The 26742-nt window shown below is 45.4% G+C and overlaps 1 protein-coding gene across 4 annotated transcripts in view; it reads right to left on the reverse strand.

Moving 5' to 3' along the window:
- Positions 1-562: 562 nt before the first annotated feature.
- Positions 563-26742, reverse strand: part of KCNK10 (potassium two pore domain channel subfamily K member 10) — a 110308-nt gene continuing 84128 nt past the window's right edge. For all 4 annotated transcript variants that reach the window (XM_036429665.2, XM_045574990.1, XM_036429653.2 and 1 more), the window contains exons 5-7: positions 14011-14197; positions 4544-4686; positions 563-2450 (exon numbers count right to left, since the gene is read on the reverse strand). In XM_036429665.2, the coding sequence (XP_036285558.1) occupies positions 1827-2450; positions 4544-4686; positions 14011-14197 (954 nt within the window). In that variant the 3' untranslated portion in view covers positions 563-1826. The remainder of the gene's footprint in view (positions 2451-4543; positions 4687-14010; positions 14198-26742) is intronic.

Raw genomic sequence — 26742 nt, forward strand, 5'->3', positions numbered from 1 at the left:
TTGGCAGCTGCCCCGGAGCAATGCCCAGCTTGACAGCCTCCAAGTTTGGGTGCGGGGAGAGCTACCTCCCACGGTACCAGTGGTCAAGGACGGGGTGGGTATCCTTTTTTCCCTGGAAGTCCGGCTAGTCGTCCTGGGGTCTCTTGATAAATGCACCCGGGTGACAGTCACGCGGATGCCCCCAAAAGGGGGCACTGAGCAGCGGAGGCCCAGGCCCATCCAGTCCTGTGCTTGCCAGACCCCAGTGCCCAAGTGTGAGGCCCCAATAGCGAAGCCGGAACCAGCCCAAGAACCAGCCGATTAGGGAAAAGGCTGAGGCGCCCACGGCACGGTGCCCCTTTCAGATACAAATGCATTTAAAGCCTTCCCCTCCAAACATACGCTAGCCATCCCCCCAGTTTCCTTCACTGAGGTTCTCACCTCACCAAGCAATTACGTATCGCATGTTGGTTATTGTTTGCCTTGAAACAACCGCCTCTGTGCTCCGATGGGTGTCGCAGTAGCAGGTACTGGATAAAGAGAGGAGCAAGGAAAAGGAAAGCTTTTCAAAACAAAGGCAAAATATTGGAAATGCTTCTTTTAAGTATTATTATTTTTTTAAAACGGCATTAATGGCACTTAAACTGCAAACCAAAACGACTCCGTTTTCTTGTACAAGGGTTGGCTGAGGGGTTCGTTTTTCCTCCTGTTTGGAGACAGCAAGATTGGCTCTTGCCACTATGTCTACCCTAAGACACCCAAAGGGACAGAAAGCCCTGAGATGGAATGATGCCATGGTCCCCCTGGGTATGTCTCAGACATGCAGGATGCCTATTTTTTTTTTTTTAAATAAAAAATTTAGGATCAGCTAGTCAGAACAGCAAGCTGCTGGCATCATGCAAGGCAATAGTTTTGGTACTTTCTCCCTCCTCTTAACAAAACGAGTAACAACCGAAGTCCTGCTAGAAAAGCGAACGCGAACATTTCAGAACCGGTTTATTTCAGCATTGCACCCACTGAGGGAAAATGCATGATTCTTTGCCCGTAACCACACAGCGGTTGAGGTTGAAGTTTCGCCAAGGCTGCAAGTCCGTCTGGACTACCTACCCCTGTGAGAAAGACCAAGTTCGGGAGGCTTCTGGCCTTGGCTAAGGTGATAGCCACAGTGTGATGTGTGCGATTATTTTTTCTTCTTTTGTGATGAGGAAAGCAACTGCACCTTTGAATACGTGTGCTCTGATCCGCTTCCAACAAACTGCGGGAGCCCTCGGGCCCCGCGCACACTCGTTGGAGCTGAGAAGGGCTTAGGGATGCGCTGCTGCGTGGCTTGGATCGGAATTCAAGCTCAGAGCAACATGCCCACATGTCCACTCAAACGCTCCTTACCGGTCCCAGGTCACCCCCAATCCGGTCCCCTTCTGGCTGTGCATGTATCACAGACGGGAGGCTCAGGAAGTGAGACTCCGTGTAAAAGACACCCCTGCTTCTTTCTCAGAAGGCTGGTCAGGGATTAGCTGCCCTTGTCTATGTGCCCTCCAGGGCGGCGCTGCCCAGGGGCACAGCACCGCCGGCCACTCGGCCTTGACCCTCGTTGGTTGGGACCTCCAACGCTCGCAAACACCTCCCCGGGGGGGTGTTCTGCGGTTGGTTGCTCATCAGAAGCGAAAGTCCTGGTTCTTTGATCCCTTTTGGCAGAGCAAACTCTCTCAGTCCTGTATGGCACAGTGAAATATATTCTCCAATGCTATGTAATTTCGGACTAAGGAGAGGTCTGTTTTAAGGCACGTGTCTCGGGGTGAATATAAAAAACACACACAAAAGCTTCCTCCAGCCCGGCTCCCGGGCCTCTAGCTCCTGTCCTCGAGCAGCGCGTTGTTCTCGTGGTCCCTGTCTTTGATGTCGGCGGCGGGGACCATGCCGTTCTCCGCCCCGGCGGGCGGCTGCGCGCAGCGGGTCAGCATGGCCGTGCTGGAGTGGTCCGAGTTGCACATCTTCTTCGTCTCCTCCTCCCTCTTCTCCTCGTCCAGCGAGTAGTTGCGGAAGGTCTTGTAGATCTTCTGCACGTCCTCGGGCAGGGCCTTCCTGGCCTCCTTGTTTTTCCTCTTGGTGAGCCTGGCGCTGGAGCCGAACTTGTTGACGATGTTGTCCTCGGAGGCGCCCTGCGCGTGCTTGTGCAGCGGCTCGGGGCCCCGCAGGCGCAGGTTGTTGGGCCGGTTGTTGATGCTCTCCTGGGAGGAGGCCTTGGCGCGGCCGGCGTCCAGCGCGGCGAACACGGAGCGCTTCTCCGGGGACAGCATGTCCAGCGAGTGCGCACGCTGGTCCAGGCCCAGGCGCCGGCGCTCCATGCTGCGCAGCGTGGCGGCGCGCTGCAGCTTGTCATGGATCTCCACGCTCAGCCGCCGCCGCGTCTCCCGGAACTCGGCCGTCACGTTGGCCTTCCACTCGGCCGCGTGGGCCTTGATCTCCCCCACCTGGCGGGACACAGAAGGGCAACAGCACGCTGAGGGATGGCGCTCTGCCCTGCGGGCTCCCCCCACCCCCATGTCCAGCTCTTGGGTGTCCCCACGGGAAAACCCAGAGGGGACGCAGCAAGCAAACCCCTTCATCTCCCCCACCTGGAGGGACACAGAAGGGCAATAGCATGCTGAGGGATCGTGCTCCTGTCCTGCAGGAGTCCTCCCTGCTTCTGCCCCCCGCCCCTCTGCAGCGCCCACTGCCCCTGGGTGTCCCCACCAGAAGGCCCAGAGGGGGCGCAGCAAACGCCCAGGGCCAGGGGTGGGTGCTGCCTCTGCTCTGGTCTCTCTGTAGCCTAAGTATGTCTCTAAGGGGCTCCTGGCTGCTGTGGCTCAGGGAGGGGCCTGTGCTGGGAGCCAGGGAGGCCTGGGGTTTGGAGATGGGCCTGGGGAGAGGCAGGGCAGCATTGCGGGGGAGCGCGCAGTGCGCTGAGTTGGACAGGCATGCAGGGTTCCAGTGAGGTGCCCACGGCCTTTTCACAGGATGGTCTCATTGCTCGGACATTGCTGGGGGAGGCAGCTCTAGCTGATGGCTTTTAGTATTCCGTCAGAGAAAGATAAGCGCCTAGCTCAGACCTGGGCACAGAGCAGATGGATGTTCAGATCTTTTCCCTTCTTTCCCGGTCCCTCCACTGCCTCTATGGGGAGGGTTGACTAGCCTGGCCCCAGTCAGCTGGGACTGTCCTGGTTTTAAAAGGGAGAGTCTTGTATCCCGGCAAACCGAGACTGTGGTCGCCCTGCATCTGGGCCACGGCCATGTGCCCTCAGACACATCCTGGGTTAAGAAGCGTCTCCAGGGCATCAGGTAACCAAATTTCCCCTGCGAGGGAGCAGGAAAGGGGCAGGTGAGCTCAGAGTCAAGTTCCGCATGGAGCTCATTATCAGATTTCCCTGCTCTTAGTCAACAAGACTTAAGAGCACAAGTCCCATGTTTTCCTAGACAGACGAGGAGCTCAGATTTCAGCTGTGAGGAAAGTCAGTATTGATGTGGTACTTGCTCTTTCGTTACAGCTGATTTTCAGCAGGTCGGCTAGTTTTACCAGAGGGGCGGGGGGAGAAGGGGTCAGACTGGCGGGAGACTGCACTGCTAGGGTTTTTGTAGGCCAGGAGAACTACAAGGTGCCCAGACTGAGAGGGCATGCTTCTCCACTGGGCAAGCTTCTCCTGGGCCCTTGCATGCAGAATGGCTGTACCTGGGAAGTACACAGCTTCCTTCAAGAGGCTGCTGCTCATCCATCTATCTATCTATCTATCTATCTATCTATCTATCTCTATCATCTATCTAAATCTCCTTTCCTTTCTTTACTTCCCTTGTTTCCTCTTATTTCTTTTCCTCTCTTCCTAGAAGAACTGTAAGGGCTTTTGTTTTTTAAACTCACAAAGAATCTACCTTTCCTTCCTAGACTTTCCCTTGCTGGCCTCTGCGTAGGCTTTCACGCACGTTTAGCCGCGGAAGTAGAGGCTGCATGCTCTGGGATATACCTCTTTCTACAGATGGGACCCGGAGGGGGTACAGGTGAAAGGGGCCCCTTGGGTTCGCTTCCCCGTGTTGGCCACTGCTCAGTGATTTCCGTCTCACTCGGAACCAAGGAAGATTCATGATGTTCAAGTGCATTTCCGTTCAGGCCCTGTGGCCTGAAGGATAGGAGGGCTTTCTGAAGCTTTGGATGATTTTTCTCAGCCTCCCCATACATTTGCTGATGGGGCAATTGTACACCTCCCTCGACTGCAGTCTACCTCTGCTGACTATTTTTATATGTTCCTTTTCATTCCGTTTTTTTTTTTTTTAAAACGAAGTTGCTGTTTACTATTCTTTGCAGGATCTGTGGGCTGGTGACTGAGTCACCAGATTCTCTCACCTGCCACAAAAGGATCCGCAAATAATCGCTATTCCATTTCACTTGGCTTTTAGGCAATGATTCCAAACAGGGAAGCCTTGTGAGCCCTCCATTTAGTAAGAGACACTCCAGCCCATAGAATAGAGAGAGGGAATCCTTGACACGAGCTCATCTGGTCTCAGGACCATTCATAGACTCTGGAAGGGGTCCTACCTCTTCTTTGGTCTTTTTGGACAGAACCCGTAGCCAGTCTCCGATCATGCTGAGGACCGCTGCGAAGTAGGCAAGGCCAACAAGGATCCAAAACCACACGAGGGGCTTATACCACTCCCGGTAGTTGATGCCAGCATTTCCCCCTGAAAACAAGGAGACGTTACTGTAAGCAGAATCTAGCAGGTGGTCTGTGCGGAGCAAACGTATTCTGGTCCACGTAGCGGAGATGCCAGCCCATCACCGTCTGATGTTAAGACGTCAGGCCTGCTGTGTAGGAGATGTGATGGCGGTTGGGAGACAAGGAAAAGATGTTCCCGTTCCTACAGGAACCTGACTTGTGGCTGAACTCCCTGTGATTCCTGATCGCTCACGGCAGTACCCACAGCCAACTCTTTTTGAACTTGACAGTGTATGTATGACCAGAGCTAGAGGACCACAGATCAGGCCCAGTTGTCAAGTGTTTTCCTTAAACTTCTTTAAATGTAATACAAATAATAAAAAAAACACACCATGAAATCATCCCTCATGGTTCAGAAGTCATGAACCTGTTTCCTTCTTAAGCGCACATGCATTTACCAAGAGCGAAGTGCAAGTTTAGACTTTCTGGCAGTCCTGACACTTTGATCCAAGCCGCCGTGATTTAATGCTGAGGGCTCGTGTTTACATGATGCTAATCCAAAGGGTCCATTAAACCGAGTAATTAGAACCACCTCGGCCACGCTCGAACTAAATGGGACCTCCAAGGCCAGCTCGTCAAATCCCTTTGTTATAAATAGAGATTACAGGAAAAATCCATCAACCCAAATTGGCCAGTTGCCTGATTGCATTGAACTGACCGGTCATTTGTTCCAAATAATAAGCCTATTTATTCTAGCCCTCCTGCGGGCACTGCCGAAGGTAACCGAGCAAAACAGGTTCCAAGCCCAACCCCCCCCCCCCCCCCCCCCCCCCCCCATTCCCCCGCCTCCTGCCTCTCTGAAAGATGTGGGGATGTTCTCTGAAATAATGGATGTCAGTCTCATTCTCACTCTGTGAGATGTGTTATCCAATGAACCAAGCAGGTGGTGATTCCTAAGACAACTGACATTAGCAACGTGTCAGTAATTATGCTATTACATGATGAATAATAGTCTTTCCCACTGGGTCATGGTTGTAACCTCATCGAGACTGCTGAATCCATATGGGAACTCTTACGGTATTAGTTGTACTCCCCAAAGACAGCAGGCCAGGTGCTGTGGCCTGTGGTTCTTCTCAATGCAACTGAACCCACTTAAAAAAATTTTCATCCAGCCAGTGTAGCTCAATGGTTTGGTGTCAACCCAGGAGATCATGGTTCGTTTCCCGGTCAGGGCACATGTCCGGGTTGTGGGCTCGTTCTCCAGTAGGGGCATGCAGGAGGCAGCCGATTGATGATTCTCATCATTGATGTTTCTATCTCCCTCTCCCTCTCCCTTCCTCTCTCTGAAATCAATAAAAATATATTAAAAAAATTTTTTTTTTCCCAATGGTGGCTTATTTTCAATATTATTTTGTATTGGTTTCAGGTGTATAGCTTAGTGGTCAGACAATCATATACTTTACTCTGTTCCCTTCAATATTTCTAATACCCAACTGATACCCATACAGAGTTAGTGTAATATTATTAACTGTATTCCTATGCTGTACTTTACATCTCGGTGACTGTTTTGTAACCACCAATTTGTTCTTAACAACTTCACCTCTTTCTCCCAGTCCCCTAACCCTTATCCCCTCTGGCAACCCACTTTTCAATGCAACCCATGAGATCTCAACAGCTATTGCCATTTATTAAAATTAGAATTCCAAACATTGCTAAAGGGCTCCATGGCCAGACCCCCTCTGTTTGGTGGTTTGGTTTAGCTGCCTTTATTTTTACCCTTTATGTAACCCCTCCCCCCCTCCCCTCCTCTCACACCTGCAGCTTTCTCTAGGATGCTACTAGAGTTCATGCAACATTAAGTGGTTTTTAAGCTTTCTCCTTGGGGCTATTATCTGAGAGCAAATATTTACCTTAGCCAGTCACCATCATCCAACAGGATTGCCACTAGGGTGCGCTATGGAGCAACACATTAATCATCCTTCTCCCTCTTGATCAGCGGCTTGTCCAGAGTTTGGAGCTTTCCCTGTGCTCTCAGTCAGAGCTGTGAAATGCTATAATGTTCCCTGCCCTAAAGCGAGCCAGCTACTCAGTAAACCAGCACGAAACCTGTGTGGTGATCGGTGCTCTGGTGATATTTTTAATAGAGTTGATATCTGGTTAAATCACAGCAACCATCAACTCTTGTTAGTATACCTTTTCCTTCCCTGTCACTCTGAGAGCATTGTCAAAAAGACTATGATAAGCTTCCAGTCTTTGAAGGCGGGCATTCTTCGGACCAGTCTGGGTAAGCCTGGGAACTGGAGAAGGGCCTGGCCTAATTGCAGCCGGCTCTGTGATTAGAAGAGATCCCTATCTGTGAAGACCTCAGGACATAGGAAATACTGCTCAGTGGTAAGGGAATTGAACAGGACCATGCCTGTGACTATGGAGGTCACGCCCTTCCTAGGTAAGTGAAGATAAGGTCAAGTGTTAGTCTGTGCTAAGTGCTCACAGTCCATGGTGCCTAACACAAATGAATACAAGTCGTGAAGTTTTAAAATCTCATTTCCCAGGGCTCTGCTATTTGTGCCCACAGACGAGCAGATGGACAGATGGAACTGAACAACATTAGAGTAGGGGTCCTCTAGCAGGCAGCCTGGGGTTAGCACAACTAACTAACTAACTAACTAACTAACTAACTCTGAGGCAAACTATGCTTGGGGTGGGAGAGTGGGGGGGAAGGGGGATGTAAAGATGTTTGTGAAATGGTTCTAAACGCCAGCTGCCATGACAGCCTTCATTGGAACCTCAGGTGAGTTTTCCCATAGACCAGCTCAGAAGGATGCGAAGGAATTAACTGGACAACCGTTCCTCTTCCTTTTCTCTGCTTCTCTGTGGTTCCTCTCCGGAGCGACAAGCCCCTCCCTAGTCAGGTGGCCCCAGGGGACTTGTCCCCCACGGTGAGGAACTGCAGGAGTGGCTGAGCGCTGTGTGTTGGGAGCTAGCAGAGTTGAGGCAAGCAACTCAGTGTTAAGGAAATAGAATTAAGTTCCTTCTAGCAGAGGTTGTGTGGTGCCCTGAGGGCTTGGCCAGAAGATAAGATTAACCTGGGGTTTAGCATCTCCTGTCTTCCTGCCTCTTCCCCTTTCTGATCCTCCCCCCTAGATAGCCCAGCCTTTGAATATTGCACCTTGGAATGTCACACCGCCTCTGGCAATTAGTCAATCCTGTGTTGCCATACCAAAGACCCCCCTGCATGGGCGGCCCTGCCCCCCTTTGTCTCTGCTGTATAAATACAGCCATTTCAGAGAATAAAACTGAGGCTTGATCAGAACCTTGTCTTGCCTCCATTCTTTCGCGTTCCTTGTTTGATTCTTTCTCTTAGGTGGTTCCTGCGTGCCCCCCGTTGTTGTCCCGCGGGTCGGGACAAAATGGCGCCCAACTCGGGGTACTTCTGAGAATCTCTAGCGAGAACGTCTACCGGAGAAGCCCTGGCCAGGCACCCCCAGAGTCGCCGCGAGGACCCGCGAGTGAAGACTCAGCACTGGATCGCCACGGTCCACCCGCCGTGAGACAGATCGGAGTAAAGGTAGGTAGATGATTTTTCAAACAAGATTTCAGAACATTTCACCCCTTTTTTTGCTCGATTGTTATTATTGGTTCTCTTGGTTGGTTTCTTCCTGCCCACTAATAAGCACTCACTTGCCGATCTGGGGAAGAGTGAAAGGTACCCATTTCCGGCTGTGAGAACTCCGATTCACTTGAACTAGTACCGTCTCCTGGTTTTCTTGGCGAGAATCCTCTCCAATTAGATCTACTCTTAAAACCTTGAGCTTGCTTTGAACAACAGGTCGTTCACCTTTCAGACTCAACCACGGGAGACCTGCGCGCCTGAGGAGGGCAAACGGGGTCTCCCTGTCTGTAAGGATCCGTGTAGGCGGATTATACCTACCGACTGTTTCACGCAAGCAAGGGAGTAAAGGGTAGAGTCGAAAAGAGAGTAATTCCGCCTGAATTCCTGGGTTGACGAGAAAATTCAAGCTGACCTGGCACGGGGTTTATACGTCCCGGAGGCTTACGTGGAGAAGGAACCTCTTAGAGAGCCATCCAATCGACCAATAATGGGGAATTTGAGTTGTCATGAAATGTTCCTTGACGGTGTCAAGATTTCCCTCAGAACGCGAGGAGTAAGGGTTAAGAAAAAAGAATCTTAGAAAAAGGGCTCAGGGAGTCCAGTCCCCTCAGACACGAGGAATTAAGGCTAGAGAAAAAAAAGAATCTTAGAAATGAAAGTGCTCTTTAGAGTGAATGTTGAAGTCTATATGTTTATGTGATCACAAAATGTTTTTTGTTGAAATTAGAATCTTAGTATATGTATGGAATTTAAAATCTGTAATAAGTGGAACTCCACTGCTGAAACTACCGCCTTGTTTAAAAATTATAAGAAAACTCACAGGGAAATGCAAATCTTGACCAAATTGGGTATTAATTATTATTTCAGAAAGCCAAAAAGGAAGAAAGAAATTGAGATCTGTCTATCTTTTAAGCATGAAAAGAAATTCAGCCAGATCTGTTGCTGATGCTTCCCCTGAAGTAAGCAGAATATGGGGGAAGGAAGAGACATGGGGCGATCCAATATAGAAGCCCGCTCTCCTAGCATATTAAATTAAAAATTTCCTTTCTCGCCATAAAAAAGCTTTAAAAATTTAGAAATGTGTCTGGGATATCTGTGCACGTGTAAGGAGTAAGCTAGTATAAGACTAATGCGTGCACGTCCGATTTCAGATATTAGGTAAGTCTTAAACTAGCCTTAACTTTTTACAAGAGCTACAGAAATGAAAAACCCAGAACTGATTCTTTTTCCTGAGAAAAACAGCGAAAAAATCTTCTTGAAAGAAATTCAAGCTAATTCCAGCAACAAGATGTACATTTCCATAATAAGGAATAGTTTTCAAAATGCTAGTGAACCTTTTAAAAAAAAGTTAACTTTTAAGGCCTTCAAGAAAATAAGTAAATTTGTCTCTGTCATAGAATTTATCCAAAGTAAATACTTTAAAGATCTAAGTAGTCCAGATAACTGGCTACATCCTTTGTTGAGGGAGGAAAGGGTAAAGGCCCTTCCCCCAGCAGACAGTTAAGATAGTGTCCTGCCAGTAGCCATCTTAAAGAATGTGTCCCAGAGCCACTGGCAAATAAAAATTAAAGTTCAAATTTGCCTCATAAAAAACCTAGAGGACAGAATTTAATCTATTAATTGATTATGTCTTGTATTTCTCTTAAAAACATAGTGTTATTAATCTAAGAACTACTAAATATATTTGACTTGCCAGTTTTAAAAATTCAAAGTTCAAATTAAATTAGGAAAAATTGTAGAGTTGTAGTGATTAAATACTTAAAGCATAAAAACTTATTTTTAAGAAAATAAAATATTATATTTCCTCTAATAATTAGGAATTCAAAATAAGTTGCTTATTGATCTAATTAGAAAGAGAATTAATTCTGTGATCTCCACCAAAAATTTTTCTATACAAAAACTAGTCTAAATCTAATTGATATCTTAAGATAATAGTAGATAATAATATATTAAATGTTATGAAGGTTTTCGCCTGTGGGAAAGGCAAAAACAATATATTTCTTAAATATAGCCAAATTTTTTAACAGCAATAAAATTTCAAGAAAAATAAAAGCCATGCTTTTGAATCAGACCAATAAAATCTTTTTAAACTAAAAATACCTACTTAAGTTACTTCATAAATTAGCTTTTACAATATAATCAATGTCATATAAATTAAGTTACATGAGAAGCCAATGTTTTATAAATTGAATCCTAACTGTATATGGCCGCCTACATTTTAATTAAGCTAAAGGCAAGGCAATATTTGTGGCTTATGAATTCAAAAGTAAATTTGCTTTATTTTTAAAGTAAAGATACCTTGTCATGATAGCAGTCAGCACCTGTGCATTGCTACAGGTTGCCCAGGACCAAAGGCAAGGAAGATCGGTGTACACACCCTTTTACATAAAAGTCAAAATACTTAATATTTTTTTTTTATTCTACTGGGAACCTTAGCTTAGGGGCTTAATTTATATCTAACAGAGAGAATAGTATTAACTACCACAGTAAAAGAAATTTTTTATCTCAGGTATTAACCATTTTTACAGATAGATCCAGTTCTAGAAAGGCTAGATATACTACAGCAGAGGAGCAAAGGTCCTTCAAACCTCTTATATTTCAATAGAAATACAAGCTCTTATTTATGCCTTTACAGATTTTACTACGGAGCACATCAGTCTATAGTAATAGTACTTATATGATAAATATAGCAAAAATTATTAAAACAGCTACTATAAGGCACATTAATTTAGAGGAACTTTTCATTTAACTTTCAGTCTATAAAATGTTATTTGAGAATGGCAATTTCCATATTTTATTAGAAACAATGTCTTCAGTATATTATCCAACTTCCTATACCAACTTTAGGGATAAATCCCCGAGGACTTAAACCTAATCAAATCTGGCAAAATAAATGTCACTCAGTGGTAGAAAGAGCCATTAGTATGCTTAAGATCATTTTAAAAACAAAAAAGGAGGAGATAGATATTATGTGTCACCTCAAGAGAAGCTCAGTCATACTTTTTATACTTTAAAAAATTTTTAAATTGTGATGCAGAAGATCGTACAGCAGGCGAAAGGCATCAGGCCTCCTGTACAATAGCCTCCACCGAGTCAGCTAGGTGGAAGGAAGCATAAACCAGAAAAGAGTTTTATCAGATTCAGTAATAATGCGGGGCTAGGAGTGGCTGTACATTCTTATACTAAGTTATCTAATCAAGTAATCAATGATGTCCAAGCTCTCTCTAGTATCATTAATGATTTCCAAGACCAAATTTACTCCTTAGCTGAAGTTGTTCTACAAAATAGGAGAAGGTTAGACTTACTCAGAGCAGAGCAGGGAGGAATATGCTTAGCCCTACAGGAACGCTGCTGTTTCTACGCCAACAAGTCTGGAATCGTCCGAGACAAAATCAAGAAACTACAGGAAGACCTGATAAAGCGGCGGAAAGAACTGTTCGAGAACCCTCTCTGGAGCGGACTAAATGGACTTCTCCCCTACCTTCTCCCCATCCTGGGCCCCCTCATAGGTTTCTTATTAATCCTATCCTTTGGCCCCTGGGCTTTTCGGAGGTTAACAGATTTTGTAAAACAACACATTGACAGCATCTTGGCCAAACCCATCCAGGTACATTACCACCGTTTAGCCGTAGCTGATCAGCAAGATTATGAACTTTACCATCGCTCCCTCCCTGCGGGGACAGCATGATGACCAGAGGAATGCTTACCTACTCCCCACTAAGGAGAAAGGTATGGGTACCGATATGGGTGCAGAGCAAAGCATTGCAAGGGAAGGTCCAAAAAATTTTCCGACCCCCTCTTCCCAAGGGAAGGTCACGGGAAAATTTCGACCCCCTCTGGATTTCCCTGTGAGCATACCTGGTTTGCATAGAGGTTGGTATCAATACAAATCCAATCGGCTCTGCCTCTCCTCCCCAAAAGATACCAAGAGCCACTAACACTGGTGGGCCTGGGAAGCCCACGGGAGGAACCAGGTCACTACTCCCCCAATCGGTTAAGGCCCACCTTCAATTAAGACAAAGGGAGGAGATGTTGGGAGCTAGCAGAGTTGAGGCAAGCAACTCAGTGTTAAGGAAATAGAATTAAGTTCCTTCTAGCAGAGGTTGTGTGGTGCCCTGAGGGCTTGGCCAGAAGATAAGATTAACCTGGGGTTTAGCATCTCCTGTCTTCCTGCCTCTTCCCCTTTCTGATCCTCCCCCCTAGATAGCCCAGCCTTTGAATATTGCACCTTGGAATGTCACACCGCCTCTGGCAATTAGTCAATCCTGTGTTGCCATACCAAAGACCCCCCTGCATGGGCGGCCCTGCCCCCCTTTGTCTCTGCTGTATAAATACAGCCATTTCAGAGAATAAAACTGAGGCTTGATCAGAACCTTGTCTTGCCTCCATTCTTTCGCGTTCCTTGTTTGATTCTTTCTCTTAGGTGGTTCCTGCGTGCCCCCCGTTGTTGTCCCGCGGGTCGGGACAGCTGTGTATAAGGAAAGACTGATGGGCTCCCAGGCTTTTATACACAATGTTCAATCACTTCAGCTCCCCCATTCTTAGTGGTAAGTAAGGGAATTGAAACAGGACCATGCCTGTGACTTCTAATCAATAGAAGACACATTGAAATTGCTATTTCTACAGTGGGGACATCAAGCTTAGCCTGGCCAGTTGCAATAGCTACAAGGTCACTGTTATCTGTATCACAGAACTGACCCGTAGAGGAGCCTTCACAACCTCCTCCCAGACTCCCCTGTTTCCCAGATTCCCAGGTCCCTGTAATCATGGGCACCGTATGCCATGGAGAGGCCAAGTCACAGCCAGGATCAAATGCCAAGTGAAGGACAGTTGGCCTGGAGTGCTGCTCCCCTGAGGCTGCTGCTACCCAGGGACTGGTCAAGGCCACCTAGACTACCCACCATTTTGAACTTATGATGGAGGTGTTCACTCAAAGCACTCACGGCTTGGAGTAAAAAAGGACCAGTCAATGGTCTAGCTCCCTGGAACTATCCCGTTAGGAGGGAGTAGGGGGCCTTCTCCTCCTGTTCCTGCCTTCCTCCCACACTCTGGGAAAGTGGTAGGTACTTGTAAGAGGCTGGATCCCACCTCACTTTCAGCTCTCTCTGTCCCTAGAGGAAAGTGATGGTGGTTTTCTTTTGCTTCCATAAACCCAGCCCATGGGCATTGATGTTCACACTGAAGGCTATTGCTTCTGTACACATTCATGCAGAATCTGTTACTATGTTCCCTCAGGGGGCAGCTCTCAGCTCTCAGTTCACTGAATCCTAAGCCATGTGGGCACACCCCGACAACTTTTGCAGGGACAACGGCCCTCACCTCTGGTGCCGTAGGAAGCTTAAGCTGCAAGTCATGCAGGCTAGGCTCTGTGCTAATCTCTTCAGGGTCTCACATCTGCCGCTTGCTAATCGATTGATCCAAGGAGCCTTAGTACAATTCAGAAGCCCAACATTCAATGAGAAATTCATTTCACTCATGCATAATTCATATGAGGATAGGGGCACTATGCATCCTGGGAGGAAGAGGCTGCCTTCCCTCTCACATTGGAACCCTGATGCTGCTTAGATCACAGAGAATCACAGCCTTGAAAGAGCCTATGCACAGTAGCGGGGACCCTGGGCCTTTGCTGTTCGGTTCTCTCACAAGTCCTTTCCTCATGGAGTTGAAAAGCACTGCCAACAATATCTCCACCACCCCGAGGGGGCCCCCGGTGACTGGGTTGCCTGGGGCGCTCACCTGCCACGTAGTCGCCAAAGCCCACCGTGGTGAGAGTGACCACCACAAAGTAAATGGACTCCAGGGCCGTCCACCCCTCGATGTATTTGAAGATGACGGCAGGGATGGTCACAAACACGATGCAGCCGGCCAGGATGAACAGGATGGTGGAGATGACCCGGATCTTGGTCTGACTCACTTGCTTTTTCTGGGAAGCAAAGGAGAGAGACAAGTCAGTTTCATTGCCCTGGAACCGGGAGACAGAAAAACAGAAGAAAATGGTATTCTGCCAGAGGCTTTTTATTTATTTAAAAAAAATATTTTATTGATTTTTTACAGAGAGGAAGGGAGAGAGATAGAGAGCTGAAAACGTCGATGAGAGAGAAACATTGACCAGATGCCTCTTGCACACCCCCTACCGGGGATGTGCCCACAACCAACATACATGCCCCTGACTGGAATCGAACTTGGGACCCTTCAGTCCGTAGACTGACGCTCTACCACTGAGCCAAACCGGTTTCAGCTGCCAGAGGCTTTTTAAAAATTTAATTTATTGGGGGTGACATTGGTTAATAAAATTATTAGAGGTTTCAGGTGTTCAATTGTAAAACACATCATCTGTATATTGTATTGTGTGTTCACCATCCCAAGTCAAGTCTCCTTCCATCACCCATTACTGCCCCTCCCCCTTTACCCTCTCCTCCTATTTCCCCCTCCCTCTGCCCTTCCCCTGTAATAATCACCATACTGTTGTATGTGCCTATGAGTTTGTTTTAAAAAAAATATTTTATTGATTTTTTTACAGAGAGAAAGAGAGAGGGATAGAGAGTTAGAAATATTGATGAAAGAATCATCGATCAGCTGCCTCCTGCACAACCCCCACCGGGGATGTGCCCTCAACCAATGTACATGCCCTTGACGGGAATCAAACCTGGGACCTTTCAGTCATCAGACCGACGCTCTATCCACTGAGCCAAATCATTTCGGCTGTTTTTTTTCTTAATTCTTTCACCTTTTCACCCTGACTCACAATCCCCCTCCCCTTTGACAGTTGTCAGTCTGTTCTCTATGCGTCTGTTTCTGTTTTGTTTGTTAGTCAATCTCACCCTTTGGGACAGCATGGATGGCCCTGGAGAGCATTATGCTAAGTGAAATAAGCCAGTCAGAGAAGGACAAGTACCATATGATTTCACTCATGTGTGGATTCTAATGAGCAAAATAGTCAGTGGCTTTTAACCTCTCTTTGTCCAGGGGCGGCTGTGAGAGAATCTGATAAAATCCGTGGACCTTCCCCTACAAAAATGCACCTGCAGGTGTTTTCAGGTGTTTTGTGTGCTTCCCAGGCACCACGGAGCTGGTTCATGGACTGGACCAAGCAACCCCGTTTGGCTCAGACCTCAGCTGCCCTCAGCGTGGCTCATGAGTGCAGCCAGCCTGTGATCTCCCCTCCTCATGGGTGGGAAATGTAAGGAACTCCCAAGTGGGGCTTGCTGCCAGTTTTCATGGTGGCCGGGTTTGGGACTCTCCACAGGGCTGGTTTCCTTTGCATCAAAGGGATGCTGCTGCTAACCCCCCCCCCCCCCCCCTTAATAAAAACCAAACAAAACACAACACCAAAATAATTGACCTGACACAGGCCAGAATGTTTGGCTAAAGAGAAAAAAACACAGCCATCCCCATCCACATTTGTGATAGACCCTAGGCAAGTTTCTGTGTGTGCCCTCACCATTTCCTGCTGAGGTTGGACAGTGTAACGTGTATTTCTTTTAAAGACACGTGTCTGAGCTGGTGCTGTGGTCATCGTGTTTGCTGCTGTATCACCCACGAAGGTCTGGACAGGAGTTGAAGTCAGGATGGCAGGGTCACTGTCTAAAACGGGTAGTAGGCAAGCCAACTCACATCAGCTTTTGAAGGCGTCAATAATGAAGATGTCAAAGTGCATTTGGAAGGGCAAGGACGCTGATGGAGGTCAGAGGTGGGTTAGAGGCATCGGTGGTGTTCCCCTTGAATGCACCCAGACAACCTTGTCATGGCCTCCAAGCTGAATGATCCTGAGGGTCTCAGAGCTGCCGGAATTGGCACCCGAGACTGTCTTTGGGAGACCCTAGAATAACAGCCTCACCAAAACAGTATGCCATCATCAATATACAGTGGACATCAGAATGCACGGGCCTTGCCCCACTGCTTGGATTGATTTTCTGCAAAAGCCTACCACGTGGAGGGCAGTCGATGCAGGAAATCCTCACCAGGTGATTCTTTTTTCCAGCCATTGCCTCCCGGTGAATTAGGAGGCAGATGGCCCAGAGTGCAGGAACCTGTGCACTCAGAAACCTCACGTCCAGATGCCAAAACAGAAGCTAAGAGGGGTGAAGGGGCTTGCATAGATGCTGCCGCTAATTAAGGGCAGAGCTGAGAATAGGGTTCTGAGGTGATTCACTTGGCCCAGGGAGTCATGAAAAGAGTCCAGAAACAGCTTTTCGAGTCTTTCAACAACTCACCAGCTCAGACAAAGTTGTCAGAGTGGTCCCCTAACAACAGAAACCAGACTAGCCCCCATGAGGAAGAGGCCACCGGGTTCCCTCCTGGGAAGGAAGACAGAGAATACAAAGCTGAGGCTGGACCTCCTGCTCAGGAACCCCGAAGCTTCAGTCCTGGCAGTGACACCTGGGCCAGGTTCCCAGGTCAGACATGGTCAAGAGATTCTCCTACCACCAGCCACGTGGCTCCACCCCGGAAATGACAGCCAAGGAAATGACTAGGTCTTGGAGACAGGAAGGTTGATTACGGTTCTGTGTCCCTTTCTCCCACCCTCCCTCTTCCTTCCAGATTTTTTTTGGGAAACATCGGTGCTGGAAAGCTCCAATGAACAAGAGCTGAAGTGGTGGTGGGGTGTGGGGGATGGGGGAAGCTGCTCTCACCTGTGATCACACCCAAAAGACGCAGCCCCACTTGGCTGGAGTCCTAAGTCCAAGTAGAGTCAACATAGCAGAATGGTGAAGGCAGTGAAATGGGTAAGAACAGTTACAGTGGAGAATGTTATCTGCACCAATCAGCACTATTTATAATAGCACTATCGGGCCTACTAATAATTAATGTCGTTTTTAAACATTCGTTTAAAATCTTGCTTGGCGTTGACTTGTATTGACATAACCTTCAAACACGTGGTATCTACAGAACATGTGAAGTGCAACTAACAAGTTTTGCTTGAAAAAGTTTGTGTTTGGTTTGGTTTTTGTTGCAAAACTAGGGCTAAGAAGATGGCGGATGAAGAGCATATTCGGCACTGCATGCTTTACGAGTTCCAATTAGGAAGAAAAGCAAGTGAGGCTGCAAAAAACATCTGTAGTGCTCTTGGTCAAGATGCAGTTAGCGCCAGAAAATGCCAGCGTTGGTTTGAGAAATTTCGCGAGGGAAATTTTTCGTTAGATGACAAGAGTGGTAGAGGCCGTGTGTCCAATTTTGATTAAGAAGCTCTTCAAGCTCTTTTGGTGCAAAATCCTCAAATTACCCAACAAGAGCTTGCGACAACTTTAAATTGTTCACAAAAAACAATTTCCAATCAATTGCGTGCACTTGGCAAAGTCCAAAAGTTTGGAAAATGGGTTCCTCATGAGTTGACCGACAACAACCGTAATCAAAGAGTCACAATTTGCAGTTCGCTCCACTCTCGTCAAAACCGTTTGCCGTTTTTAGAGCAAATTGTTACCGGAGATGAAGAATGGATGCTGTATGTTAATCTGAAAAGGCGGCCTCAATGGTTGGACAAAAATGAGGCTCCGCAGCCCACGCCAAAACCTGACTTGCATGCAAAAAAGTGATGTTGTGTGTTTGGTGGAATTTTAAAAGAATTCTTTATTATGAACTTTTACCATCTACCCAAACCATTACAAGTTCAGTGTATAGTGCCCAATTGGAAAGGTTAGCCCAAGCTTTAAGAGAAAAAGAACCCGCACTGATTAATCGGAAGGGCGTAATTCTTCACCACGATAACGCACGACCGCATACTGCAAGAATCACTGCTGAAAAACTGTGCCAGTTGGAATGGGAAGTTCTCCCTCAACCTGCATATTCTCCTGATATTGCCCCTTCTGATTACCATTTGTTTCGTTCTTTGCAAAACTTTCTTCTTGGAAAAAAATTTAATAATGAAGAATGCCTCAAAAATGCATTGACCGAATTTTTTGCATCAAAATCACAAGAATTTTACAACAGAGGGATTAAAATGCTTCCTGAGTGTTGGGCACAAGTAGTAGAAAACAACAGCAACTATATTGTTGATTAAATTTTGTTGTATTGTTTAAATAAATTCGATTTAAAAAAAAGTATTAGAAAACGACATTAATTATTACTAGACCTAATATTTATGCTCCAGTTCCCAGATCAATATATTGTATATTCCCTAAACATGCATAAGAAAAGCTAAAAAACTACAATCTTTCTTTATTAAAAAAAAGGCGTGTGCTCTAACTCCCCAGAGGACACTCAGTATGTAGAACAGGGAACAATAATTGGGTTTGTGCTCTTATATAGGCCCTGCCCACCCCTCAGAAAAGCCATCTGGGGGAAAAAGATATTTTAGAAACTGTATATGAAATACAATTTCCCCCCACAAATAAAAGTATCATGTCAGGATAAATTCCCTGAGAACCCCAGGGAATGTTTCACCGTGGTATGAATTTCCACATTGGCTATTACAGGAGGCCTCTCAGAGCCTTTCTGAGAATCCAGGAAGGTAGCTATGATTAGCCTAGTTTTGTCTGCAGACATGAGCAAGACTCCAGAGCCCAAAAGCGGATCTTACCGGAAGTTAACTAATTGCCGGCGATGGGAACACCCTTCCCCGCCCCACTCGTAAGTCGTCCTCCTCAAACGCATAATGAAATTAAAGCAAATTAAATGTTGTGAGACACCTGTTAAGTCACAAATCAGGACGTGAATTGCAACTGCAGATGGAATGAGGCGGAGGTCATGGAAGGAGATCTGCCAGTCTGGAGGAAGCTGGAGAGACTCTCAGGCTGCAGAGGGTGGGCAGAGGGAAGGTGGCATGGGATGGCACTGGTCTGGTGGCAGACAGGGAGAGGTGTGACAAAGCCTAGACTGCCTGGTGGAGAGTGTCTGAGCCAGGTACACCAGTTGGCACTGCTCACGGCCCAAGCCAGCCAGTGCGTCTGTCCCTGGGCGGTTTCCTCCAGACCCCTTGGAATGATGCTCAGAGGCTTGGAGAATTTAATCTTTGGGATATTTTAGGGATTTAAGAAATCAAGTGTCTTACGTGCTCGCACTTGTGTGTGTGTGAGTGAGTGTGTATGTGAAAATGTGAATACCCATATTTCAGTATAAAAGAAAGAGGTGTGGGTGTGGGGTTTTTAGCAATATATGTTATTCTAGAATCTATTGATAGAATCTAGAATCTAGATACTTGTGTTTTTGCTGCCCTCTAGATATATATATATTTTAAAAGTTGCTTTATTTGAACATTTGAAACTGTGGCTTTCAGGCTAGAACCACAAACTATCTTCTATTTCATTCGGCGATCTTGGGCTTCTTAGTCTGGTTGGCCCTGCAACTGTTAGATATGCTGTAAGGCAGTGCTTGAGGGCCTGGAGCCCAGGGGCAGACTGCCTGCTGGACACCTCCTGTCCCCGCTGCTAAACAGCTGAGTGACCTCCGGCAAGTGTCTCATCTCTGTGCGTCTTATCTCTGTGGAGAAAGAGAATCCATCTCATAGGACGGTTTGGAAATTACACAAGTAATTTCTAAGTGCTGATTGTTAATGACTGTATTTATTTTTTGTTAAACCTCACCTGAGGTCATTTTCCCCATTGGTTTTTAGGTAGAATTAGAGAGAAAGAGAGAGAAAGAGAAAAGAGAGACAAAGGGAGAGAGAGAGAGAGAGAGAGAGAGAGAGAGAGAGAGAGAGAGAGAGAGAGAGAGAGAGAATCGACATGTGAGAGACATGCACTCACCCCAACTGAATCCAGGTATCAAATCTACAACCCAGGTACGTGCCCTTGAATGGGAATCAAAACTATGGGTTAGTGTTCTAACCACTGAGCACACCAGCCAGGACAACTTTTATTATGTAAAAGTTCAAATATTTCCTTCGATGTGGCAACTCCCAGACTGGATGCTGCCCTTTGCTACTGAGGCATGTTCCCTTGGGCTGGCTTAAGATCATTACTTTTTTCAGTAATTACTTCATTTTCATTAAGAGAACAGTCTTCATTGGTTCTTCTATGCTGACTCCAGAATGAGCTGCAGACAATCTTGAAAGCATTTCTTATTTGCCTTTCAATTAATTTCCCCTAGTTCTTGATCATCCTTCTGAAACAGCCAAGAATTGCAGATAATGTTGGTGACATCAGGAACCAGTGGCAGAGGGACCTGAGAGGTGGGCGTGGCTTTCCTTACCCGGCCCCCACCTCACCCACCACTTAGGGAGTCAAGCTTCGGTTTCCAAGGTGGGGTTGCTAGGCAAAACCTCATTACTTATTTACCAGTAAGCAGAGCCGCTGCAAAAACCTTGGGAGAGTCCAGATCTGACTGAGCTAATGTGTTCTTGGACTGACAAAATTGTTATCCCAGAAAAGATGGTTTGATACAATATTTGGGCAGAAGTGATAGGATTGTTGTGGGCATCTGTCCAAATCTTGTTTTCCCACTTTGTTTATTAGGCAATGTTTTCTTTCCGTCTCCTTGTGCAAACAGTAGTAGGCAAAACTATTTCCTGTGTTCCATCGATGCTAACCGCAGGAATTTTTGAAGAACTCAAAACCTACCTTCTGTGGAGTTCATTTAATTCTCAAAATCACACATGCAATTATGTCCGAGAGCGAAATAAGCTTCATTAATCAGGAGGCAGGGGGGCCAGCTCTAGGAGCACCCCTTGGAGAAAGGAATGTATGCGTGGACCATTCTGGAAGTGTTGGTGTGTCTCAGACCTCAGAGGGCTGAGCCGCATGTCCAGGTCTCAGGAAGCATAGCGCCCTGCCTGTGTTTGTTTACTTCCATAAGCTTGTGTTAGAGGGGAAGACTCTTTCCCTTCACCTGTAGGCTATTGCTTTACTTGATTTTTATCCCCTTTCCAGTAGCCATGCCTTTTTCTTCACTTTTATGTGATTTCTTAGAATTCTGAGAATAGCCACCCCAGTTGTTGCATCTAGGTGAGAAAAGGTGCACTTGTGGTTTTTAGCCGGATACTTGGGATTTTTATATGAAAATGAAGATGCCAGGATAAAGGTCCAAGGACAGGAGCCAGATATGACCAGCTGTCCTTGATGTTTGGGTTTGTTTTAGTGAAATGCAGACATGTTGCCAGCATAATACCATTGAACTGAGAATAAGTTTTCCAAATGGAAAGATAGTAGGAACTGCCTCACAAAAGAATTGATTTTATTTTCCAAAATTGTGATGTTTTCCTCAAATATTTCTTCTTAATAGGCCAGTTCTAATACTACTTTCAACATCACAACAAATATCCGTGCAGCACCACATAGATTATGAGACTTTTTATTTATTACTTATTATTATTATTTTTAATAAATTTATTATTTATTAAAATTTTATTTATTTATTTATTTATTTATTTAATTTACATTCTCTATTGTTTAATGTATTACATCAGTCTCCTTTTCCCCCATTGATCTCTTCCCGGCAGCCCCCAACTCCCAATATATGCCTTCCCCCCAATCTGTTTCCAATGGTTATGCTCACAGGTATGCATACAAATACTTTGGTTAATCTCTTACCCACTCACCTCCTTACTTCCCTCATAGGTTGGACAGTCTGTCTGATGCTCATATAACTCTAGTTCTATTTTTGTTCATTAGTTTATGTTGTTAATTGTATTCCACTAAATGAGTGAGATCATGTGATATTTATCTTTTTCTGACTGGCTTATTTTGCTTAGCATAATGCTCTCCAGGTCCATCCAAGCTGTTGCAGATGGTAAGAATTCCTTCCTTTTTTACAGCAGTATAGCATTCCATTGTATAAATGTACCACGGTTTTCTAATCCATTCAGCTGTAGATGGGCAGTTAGGCTACTTTCAAATTTTAGCTATGGTAAATCGTGTTGCTATGAATATAGAGGTACATAAGTCCTTTCAGACTGGTGTTTCTGGTTTCTTGGGATATATTCCTAGAAGTGAGATTATTGGGTCAAATGGGAGTTCCATTTTTAGTTTTTTGAGGAAACTCCATACTGTTCTCCACAGTGGCTGCACTAGTCTGCATCCCACTAGCAGTACAAGAGGGTCCCTTTTTCCCACATCCTCTCCAGCCCTTGTCATTTGTTGATTTGTTGATGATAGCCATCTGACAGGTGTGAGATGGTACCTCACTGTTGTTTTGATTTGCATCTCTCGGATGATTAGTGACTTTGAGCATGTTTTCATATGTCTCTTTTGGCCTTCTGTATGTTGAGGAGACTTTTTAAAATAATTCTTACTTGAAGATATGTTTCTATTTATTTTGAGAGAGAGAGAGAGAGAGAGAGAGAGAGAGAGAGAGAGAGAGAGAGAGAGGAAGGGGATAGAGGATAGAAGGAGAGAGAGAGAAAAAGAAATATTGATGGGTTGTCTCCTACTTGTGTCCCAACTGGGGATTGAACCAGCAATTCCCCTGGTGAATGGGATGATGCTCCAACCAACTGAGGGACCTGGGCAGGGCAAGGAGACTTTTAAAATACCATTTGCATATAATCTCCATGGTAGAGATACTGTAACCACACATTAGTGAAAATCATGCAGCAAAATCTCCATGGAGACTATGGGAAATGTCCTACTCAAAACCTGAATACACAAATAAATAGTAGCTATACAAAAACAAACAAACAAATAAATAAATAAATAAAGTTATAGCTAGCATCTGATTCTCTAACATTGGCCAACTTTTGAAAACACTTCATAGGTTCTATTAAATTGCTTTTATCACTGAAATGCCAATATAGGTGTATCTGGGATTGATAAAACCTTAAATTGACAAACAATAAAAATTCTCAGCTGTTTCGTTCCATGAACACCTCAATTAAAATCTTTGAAAGTTTTCTGTTCTCAAAGTAAGTGGCTTTTATATATAGAAAGCTAAGTGACCGATCATATATCCGTCTAACCTAACATACATCCATCTAACTGTTTTTGGTGGGACAGTCCTGATTTCTAACAACTTTTCCCACTTCCTGCAGCGTTTTTAAAAAGTCCTGACGCTGCAGGATGCAGGAAAAATTGTTAGAAATCAGGACTGTCCCGCCAAAAGTGGGATGATCTGGTCACCTTAGTCTAACCATCTGACTGACTGACCAACTGACTGGCCAGTACATATGGCATGCATTGGCAAGCCTATCTAATAAAGAGGGGATATGCTAATTGACCCTCACACCATCGCAAAGATGGCGGTGCCTACAGCCAATAAAAAGGAAATATGCTAATTAACTTCCCCTCCCTCAAAGATGGTGGCACCCACAGCCAATAAGGAGGGAATATGCTAATTGAATGCCCCACCCTCAAAGATGGCAGTGCCTACAGCCAATAAGGAGGGAATATGCTAATTGACTACCCCTCCCTCAAAGATGGTGGCGCCCAGTCCCCTCAGCCTCGCTGCATGCCTGCCTTTGGAGTTCTCCAGTCCCCTTAGACCCTAACCACCCAGGGCCTGGCCAAGGCACAGGCAAGCCTTAGATGGCAGCTGCCCAGCTGGTGCCTTAGGCTTAGGCAAGCCTCAGATGTCAGCTGTCCAGCTGCCCAGAGCTGGCCCAAGGCACAGACAAGCCTCAGATGGTGGCTACCCAGCCACTCAGGGCCGCCAGAAGCTCAGGTAACCATGGCCGGCCAAGGCTTGCACTGCTGGCAGTGGCAGGAGCAAAGGTGTGATGGGGTGTTGCCTTCCCCTGATTGCCAGGTCACCTCTTACCCTTGAGGGCTCCCGTACTGTGAGAGGAGGCAGGCCTGGCTGAGGGACCCCCTCTCCAGTGCATGAATTTTCATGCACTGGGCCTCTAGTTTAAAAATAAACATTGACTTGTGTATGCACGATACATATGAAGTTCTCACTGGTGCCAATCACACACATGAGTTGCTTTCTCTCAAGTTCAAAGAGCATGTGATATTAAAGTTAAAGTTGTTAAATACATCACACAAAGGAAATTAGTCAAGCACTCTGAAAGTGTTTTTACTCTTAATGTAGTATACAGGGAGATAATAGAATAAGATTAACCAATTTATCATTCATTGATTTTAATCAACGTTCTTTTTATATTTTTTATATCATTTCTTTGTTGTTATATCATGTTGTCATTATTTATTTAATAATCAATTTATATATTATTTTCACATACATTTTACTAAATTTCTTTTATCTATGACACTTCTATTATAGAGAAAGGGTAAATAGCAATATTGAAATATTTCTTCTAATTAATTTCCTTTCAATGTGCCCAAATCTGTGCACCAGGCCACGAGTTTGAAAATAATACCCTATCAACACACAAGATTTTGCATTCAAAATTCAACCAATTAATACAGCACATAGTTGCAAGGGACACACCAGTTTTTTTTAAAAAAGAAAAAGTTCCTTCATCCTGCACACAAAGTCTGTACACAAAGAGGGTGGGTAGGTGGGGGGCAGGGACATCTGAGTCTATTGCTAAAAACATGCTTTGTGGCACCATCTTTGGTCTCAAGGTCATTTTCTATATCAAAATGTCCGAGGTCGTATCTACTGATGCTCATCCATTCACCAGGTCTGGGAGTCACGCCCTGAGCTAGACACTGCTGACCAGTCAGACAGGACCCCTTTCCACAGAGCGCTCGGGCTGATGAGCACAGCGGGCATCGGACACATGCCTCCAATCAGAGAGATGAATGCTATTCCGGGGTGTGCACGGTGAGATGAAAGGGAAAACGTGCTGGCCACACTGAGGCGTGAGTGAAACCTCCCTAAAGAACTGACACCCACCCCGAGAGCAGGAGGAGGATGAGGATGGTTGGAAGCTCCATGAACATGGGAAAGTCTGAAAGTGACAGGCTATGATGTGTTTAGAGCACACGCACAGGCCTTTCAATTTCCCCTGTGGAAACAGATTTCTCCTCACATATGACTCGTAGGACCTTACTCTGGAAAAGAGTGCTAACTGTAAAACTTTTAAATGTTTGGTCCATAGGAGCATTCCGCAATACCTGATCAGTGGGCTCATTTCTGTTGTTTTCCTAATCATAAGAAAGAATTCCAATTCAAGCCATTTTAAAGAAAGATTATGAAAACTAAAGGCCTGGCCCTAGCTGGTTTAGCTCAATGGATAGACCATCAGCCTGTGGACTGAAGGGTCCCAGGTTTGATTCCAGCCAAGGGCACGTGCCTGGCTTGTGGGCTCAGTCCCCAGGAGGGGGCGTGCAGGAGTAAGCCAATCAATGATTCTCTCTCATCATTGATGTTTCCATCTCTCTCTCTCTCCCTTCTTCTCTAAAATCAATAAAATGTATTTAAAAAACAAAAAACTAAAAAACTAAAGGCCTGTGCTAATTTTAAAAAATAGGAGCCCAGCTGGCATGGCTCAGTGGTTGAGCATCAACCTGTGAACCAGGACGTCATGGTTTCACTCCCGGTGGGGGCACATGCCCAGGTTGTGGCAGGCTCCATTCTGGTGTGCTGGAGGCAGCCGATCAGTGATTCTTGTCATTTATGTTTCTATCTCTCTTCCTCCCTCCCCCTTCCTCACTGAAGGAAAAAAAAGTAGAAAAGATGGAACGCATTTCCTGGGCAGAGGGCGATCGCAGTAGCCCTCCGCTCCCCGGGAGAGGCTCCCAGGAGCAGGTGGCACCTGTCTGCATGGCCATCTGGACAGGCCCCCTCCTTCTCTCCCATGAAGAAGAGGTGGAAGCACCTCCAAAGGGTGGATGGGAGAGAAATAAACCTAACAGAAAGGCAGAATCAAAGGACTGAGGACAATTAAGAATTTTTAAAAGCGGAGCTAAGCAAGAAGCAAAGCGAAAAAAGAAAGCCAAAGAGAAAGTGGTAATAGCCCTGTGAGAAGACTACATGGCATTTATATGCCATGCATCTCATTCTAAATGTCGCTATTTGCTTTCTTGTTAGCTTTGCTGCCAACTTTGTTACAGTACTCAGTAAAATTCAGTTAAAAAAAATCACACAGAAGCCTTCTCTACTCTGTCCTTAAAATCAAACATAGATTCCTTTCCTTTTTTTAATGGCATGATAATATATCTATCTATATCTATATCTATATCTATATCTATAGATCTAGATCTAGATCTAGATATATTATTTTCACATACATTTTACTAAATTATATATTATTTTAATAAATTATATATTATTTTCACATACATTTTACTAAATTCCTTATATCTATGACACTTCTATTATAGAAAAAGGGTAAATAGCAATATTGAAATATTTCTTCTAATTAAATTCCTAATTAAATTACTAAATTCGTCCTGCACACAAAGTCTGTACACAAAGAGGGTGGGTAGGTGGGGGGCAGGGACATCTGAGTCTATTGCTTTATACCAGTGTTGCCATTGCAGAAGGCGCTATATCTATATCTATCTACATCTATCTATATCATATTTATATATGATAGATATAGAGAGGGAAAAATATGATAAGTTTATATTGTCTCTTGTTTAGTGCTATATACCAGTGTTGCCATTGCAGAAGGCGTTATATCTATATCTATCTACATCTACATTTACATACTATCTATATCTATATCTATATCTATATCTATATCTATCT

Source organism: Pipistrellus kuhlii, unplaced genomic scaffold (genome assembly GCF_014108245.1).
Source record: "Pipistrellus kuhlii isolate mPipKuh1 unplaced genomic scaffold, mPipKuh1.p scaffold_m20_p_1, whole genome shotgun sequence".
Lineage (NCBI taxonomy): Eukaryota > Metazoa > Chordata > Mammalia > Chiroptera > Vespertilionidae > Pipistrellus > Pipistrellus kuhlii.